Source organism: Melanostigma gelatinosum (assembly GCF_949748355.1).
Source record: "Melanostigma gelatinosum genome assembly, chromosome: 5".
In the NCBI taxonomy this organism is placed as follows: domain Eukaryota; kingdom Metazoa; phylum Chordata; class Actinopteri; order Perciformes; family Zoarcidae; genus Melanostigma; species Melanostigma gelatinosum.
In genome coordinates this window covers 24,822,708-24,828,970 of record NC_136638.1, presented here as the reverse complement: position 1 = coordinate 24,828,970, position 6,263 = coordinate 24,822,708, and the positions used below count along the sequence as shown (strand labels likewise).

General features: G+C 42.4%; 1 protein-coding gene across 1 annotated transcript in view; it reads right to left on the bottom strand.

Moving 5' to 3' along the window:
* Positions 1–6,051, bottom strand: part of qdpra (quinoid dihydropteridine reductase a) — a 10,877-nt gene extending 4,826 nt beyond the window's left edge. The window contains exons 1-5 of the mRNA XM_079268578.1: positions 5,929–6,051; positions 5,748–5,840; positions 4,671–4,767; positions 3,906–4,046; positions 1,161–1,269 (exon numbers count right to left, since the gene is read on the bottom strand). Of these exons, the coding sequence (XP_079124704.1) occupies positions 1,161–1,269; positions 3,906–4,046; positions 4,671–4,767; positions 5,748–5,840; positions 5,929–6,012 (524 nt within the window). The 5' untranslated portion in view covers positions 6,013–6,051. The remainder of the gene's footprint in view (positions 1–1,160; positions 1,270–3,905; positions 4,047–4,670; positions 4,768–5,747; positions 5,841–5,928) is intronic.
* Between the last annotated feature and the right edge of the window lie 212 nt (positions 6,052–6,263).

Below are 6,263 nucleotides of genomic sequence, written 5' to 3'. Positions count from 1 at the left end.
TTCTTGTCACCTTTTGTGTAACCATGCTGACATTAACATGCAGTACTTCTGTGCAATAGCTTATAAACAACAAGGCATCCTGACCCAGGAGTACTGCGGTTTTCATTTTTAGTGGGAGGGATTGTCAAGCTATATACAAATATACATTTCTTTGCAGGAATATGCACAAATGCTACATAGTGCTGGTAAATGATGGAGCAGCAGGAGTAGGGGGTTGTCTCTAACAGAAATGCAAGTCATGGTGCTAATGCTGAACAGATGTGACAGCAAGCTGGAGAGAAACTACAACCAGAGAGAGAAAATCCATTTCTAGCTTCTCACGATGACGTTGCAAAAACCAAAAAAAATCGTTTCAATTCGCTAGAGATGCGATGATGCAAACGCCCGTGTGTGCGCCATTCATCAAAAACAGATCATGTGCACAACCACAGATCCAATGGGTGACGTCGGCAGCCTTATCCATCTTTTACTCCTGCAGCTTATCTTCAGCCTCCCACTTCCTGTGTCCATCGGACATGACAAACGGGAGAAATGGGAGGCACGGGTCATTTAACGGCACAGTAGCTTTCGTCTTCGCTTCTTTTACCGGCTTCTTGCAGCGTCGGTGTATTTAAAGATGCGTAGTGCAACAAGGATTAATAAAATGTAAAGGAGAAAAAAACCAAGGTTGTCTGGGGAAGCTTTAAACGTTCTCTTCGGGTCAGTTCTTCATCATTTTAGCGTGAGGCCAAGGCCTACGTTCTTTAACTGCAATGACCGATGAATCAACGAGTCCTTACAGCTCAAACGCCCTCACATTTCTCTTCTATCCTCCTCAGGAGCAGGTAGAAATCAAAGCTTAACATCCCTTTTGAGATTTAAAGAAAACTTGTGGTTAGTTATTCTCTCCATTGAGAAGACAATCTTACCAACAATAAGCAAAATGAGTGAGACTTACCGTGCGTTCCAATACTACCATACTATCTAGCATGCCAGAGACGGTCTAGTATGTCCCAATACATAGAATATTAAATGCAGAATGCCAAAATTACCATCTGGTCGTATTTTGCCGTTGAAGCTATTTGATACCAAAGAGACACATTTGGTGGATGATTAATATTGAAAGCCTCCCACCTGTGATTCCCACATCCTCACCTAAACGTGCATCAAGTGTTACTTACGGTAGTATGGCCACAGCAGCGGCTCCCGACGGCATCCCACTGTTCTTTGCTGCGAGACTCTGACACAGCTGGTGGACGGCAGCTTTGGCCATGCCGTAGCCCACCATGCCTGGAGGGTGCAGATGGAAGATTTATTTGAATGTCCTCGGGGAAAACTCAGTTTGCAGAGGCAACATAGACCACATCAACGGCATGACGCACTGTGCCCGGGAGCGGACGGCATTGGTTTAGTGGGGAGAGGTCAAGTGGAAGGAAATTGGGAGAATCTCCAGTAGGAACAGCTTGAGACCTTTAAAAATGAAGTCGTAGCCAGGTATGTTTGTGCTCCGATAGAGAAACTAATCACATTCAATTTACTACACACACTACGTATGAAACATCTCTCACCGCTTATTCTCTTCTCTGTCGTTTGATTTTGAAACCGGATAACGTTATCGGAATGTTTTGTATCTTCAGCATCTGGAAACAGTAAGTGTGCCTCTACCCCCCCCCCCCCCAAAATCTAACAAGCTTTCTGAAGAACGCAAAGCATCTGCCCACCCGACTAAACCAATCTCATGACCAATGAGAACGAGGGGTGGCGGCATGGCTTTTATTACAAGCTTTTTGTTTTTTCACCAAGAGATCAAAAAAAAAAAAAAAAAGGAGGCACGAGTTACAGACGCAGCAGTCCAAAGACGGTGAAGTCAACACTCCTGTTGTTTTTCTGTAAAGCGTTGTAAATAACGTGTTGCGAATAACGTGTTAGAATACATACGATTGTTTGATGTGCATCCAAACACTGAAAGCTATCTTTTGCATATTTTAGAGGATAATCAGATTGGAGATTATGAACAAGTCACATGGAGAGCACAGAAAAGACCCTCCTCCGTCTGGGGCTCGACCTCCGTTTCAAACCCCAAATCAAAAGGTTAGGATTATTAAAAAGCCCTGCACGAGGTCCGACAACCCACTCCTGGTCTTTTAAGTTGGCTTTGATTCAGAGCAGCAAAGATGTTTTTGTTCACTTGGGCAGAACATTTTGATCAATCTCAAAATGATCTTGCATTTTCACCCTTTCAGTTGCCGACGTGATACTCGGCTGGTTGTCCCCCAACATCTGTGAATAATATTCACAACATTTAACGGGCTATTCATTCTTAAACCTTTAATTCACAACAACCTTCAAAGTCAATTAGTTATCCGAATCTGCTTTTCTTGATTCCGCCGCACAGATTATCTGGATTTTTGGTCTACGCTCATTAACTTTTCTCTCGATCAAAGCACACAGAAGAAAGGAAGTACCTCTCAGCGGTGTTTGTTATATTTCCTTACATGTGGCTCTTGATGTTGACTCGTGTTTAATTAGACCACGCATGTTTTTTTTAAATATGAGATAACTTTCACAGTTTTATTGTATTTAAAAATACACCTAATACCTAAAGAAATTGCCTCTGCAGAGGAGCCCAGTAAATACAACCTCAGTCAAAAGAAAACAATAGATCAGGATCCCCAAACTGCATCAGTGCAGTTAACGCAGGCTGTCCACGTGGACAATGTGTGTGGAGCCTCAACTGCTGAGTCATCTTCACAAGCCAGCAGCCAATGAGATTGTGGGCTTTGTGCTGAATCGGGGCTTTGTATCGCCGTGGAATTGGATCTCCGCCCATCACGTGGTTAGCTTGGATAGCGAGGGAGACTGCACATCACATGGCACCACACCAAATCCTCTCTGGAGGCCACAGAGGCCGGCTGGTGTCACATGAACAATGGTCTACTATAGAGAGGCAGGGTCCCGCCTCTTTCGGTGGACCACCCTGGGACTTAATGCCCGAAAACAATACGTACGGTAGTCACTGTCGAAAGACAAATCATTTTAAATCACACATATGGAGTTTTTTTTATTTTAAAGATAATTTTGCACGTTGCATGTTGTCAATTCCAGAGCCGGTCTGGTTTCTGTGGCCGTTTTCTTTCATGGCGTCACAGATTTGGGTTTGTCTGTTTCAACACTGCCTCCCGACAAGAAGCTGCATCAACAAATCGGCGTGTTTGATGCTCAGATCTACACAACATGACTTAGAATTACCAATAACACCCGTTCTCTGCAGAGATCCAGGCTTAAGGCATCTTAAGTAGTATCTTAAGTAGAATTCGTGCTTTCTAGTGAAGTTTATTTTTTCAATAAGGCTGCAACGAATGATTATTTTTACTGTCATTTAATCTGCCTGTTATTTTCTCAATAGTCTGAAATGTCAAAAGGAATAGTCGTCTTTTGTTTGTTTCCGTCCGTCGTCCTTAGCTGCTTTAATGAACCCTAATCAGTCACATTTTAGTCATTCAGCCGGTCTTGTGTAGAGTAAAATAAGAGAGCAGGCCGGGCTTGAGTTACATGCTCAAGGACACTAACAGCGTAAAGAGTTGCACACGGACAGAGCTAATCGGCTATTGTATCTTTCTTTCCCTTCTGGTTTTGATTCTCGGATCCATTTTATTGACACCTTTTCCTCTCACTGTTGTGAGCTGCTTGAGAATCCCCCGCGTCTCTGATCAGGATGTCAATTCCCCGGTCAAAGCCCTGCAGTGCTTTTCATTACCTGCTTTATTTGAATCGACAGGTTGGACAACAAAGCTATGTGCACAATCGAGTCTCCGACACATCAAAGTCTGCCTGCAACCCTGACGTGACAGGCGGCCAAACCAGGTCATCGTGATGAGAACGGTAAACACAAGTGTGTGTGGTGTGTGTGTGTGCGTGTTCCTTACCTCCAGTGCCCGACAGGGCAGCTTTGGCCCCGGCCAAAGTCAACAGTCCACCTGGTTTTAGGTGCAGAGCGGCGAGGTGGCCGGAGATAGTGGAGGTCCACACGCTCTGCTTCCACATCAGATCTGTGTTTTTGTACAAATCTAAGAGAGACGGGGAACATTTTTTAATTTGCTGGTTTCTCATTTATCAAACATGCTTTTAAAGATGCATCATCTTATTTAGTTTTGGGCACAGAGAGCCACATGAGAAGATCGATACCACTCTTCTGTCTGTTATAAATATAAAGCTACAGCAGTTGGTTGGCTTAGCTTAGCACAAAGAGCGGGTACAGCTAGCCTGGCTCTGTACAACAGCAACAAAATCTGCATCAGCGCCTCTAGAGCTCACAAATCAACACATTATACATATAACTTGCTTAATCTGTAGAAAAATCGAAATGGGGTTTGTATCAGATTGTTTCTCGGCTTGGACCAGAATCACACAAAGAAGAAATGTAATTTTTACACTTCAACAGATTCAACAAACACGATATGTGATATTCAGTGAGCTTTAAAGGTGCTACTAGGTGGATTTTGTTACCTTTGGGGTGAGCCATGCTAGCTGTTCAAACTGTTTCCAGTCTTTATGCTAAGCTAAGCTAAACGGCCGCTTCTTAATTACCGTACAGTTTATTTAGGCTGAGTTTAATTTTGTGCATGAATGGCTGCAGGAGACAAGTAGCTGATGATTAATGTGACAGCAAACAAAAAAGGTTGAAATCTCACCTTTGGAACTACAGCTTCCTCCCGCCCATCCTCCTGCCACGCACAAGATGGCATCCACTTTCTGCTCCCCTAGTAACTTGGCCACATCTGTCGTCACCTGCACAAAATGAGAGATAACTACCAACACCTTTTCAGAAAGCCACGGGGAGATTATCTCCGAAATAAAAACACCAGCTGGAAATGTTTAACACACATTCTGCGCTGCGTTCAGGAAGGGAATTGGAGAAAAAAACATTCACAGCAGGGGATGAATGAGTGATGATTACAGAGAGTTTATTTATAAGCGTTATTGCAAAAAAGAAAATTGCAAGGATGTTCTATCATAAGGTGACAAAGACATGCATGAGGTATACTCCAGAATTTTACAAAAATCATGTAAACTAGCGAAATAAAACACAAAAATATGTTAATATACTAACCTGTATACAATGAGAATATTGCCTAATAATAAATGAACTACTGTATTTTAGATTTGTAGATGCATTGTCCAGGTTGTTGTCCCCGCATTAACTGGATAAACCGGATAGAAAATACACTGTTACAAGCCTACAAATATATAAACTTGTATTGATTTATAAAATATAAAAATATAAAATGTATCCAGTAATGTAAGATGTAAAAAAACAGCCAAACAAACAATATCTTGTTGAAAAATAACATATAGTTGTTATTAGATTCACGAACCTTTCTCCCTTCAAGGAGACATCAATTATTGTTTCAATGTATGTTTTAAATCTCCTTTACTTTTTACTACTGAATTTTATTTCTTACACTGTTTCTTTAATTGTTTTTAAATCTCCTTTACTTTTGCCTTATGTTTTGATGCTTTTAATGGTTTTATGTGAAGCACTTTGAATTATCTTGTTGTTGAAATGTGCTATACAAATAAACTTGCCTTGCCTTGCCTATACAAATAAACTTGCCTTGCCTTGCCTTCTTTTCAAATGTGACTTGAACGCAGCATTAGCATACAGTTGAGCAAAACCGATTAATCTAATTCGATATAATAGATATTGTCCAGCAGTTAAACGTTCTCAACAATATAATTCATGATGCATACCGTCATGTGCAGCTCACCTGTCCTGCCTGCTCGGTGAAAGATTCACTCAACTTCACGATCACGTTCTCGTTCGCCTCCTCGTTTGCAGCCATGTCGATGCAAGCGACCCACTGTCAAGCGTCACGAATAAAGAAACTACAGTCAGCTTGTCGTTCGGCATTGTGCTAGCATTTAGCGATAGCATTGACTCCCACTCACCCATCCTTTGGATTTGAAATGCTGGACACACGTTGCGCCCAGAGCTCCTCTTCCTCCGTAAACGATCACCCGGTTCGCAGCCATGTTTACGCGCTTGGTGAGTTGTGTGCAGCAGAGAGAGAGCGAGAGGAAGAGCTTCAGCTGAGCTCAGAGGGAGGAGGGGGGCGTTTCTCTCCGGTCGCACAACGAGTTGACGGAGCTAATGCTACATTCAAGGACGAACGGGAAAAAACATGATTACAAGAGGGAACCCTTGCATTACAGACACAATAAGGGTAGGAATCTCGCATAAACAGCTTTACTGATCTTGAAACCTATTTTTGTCACACTAAACT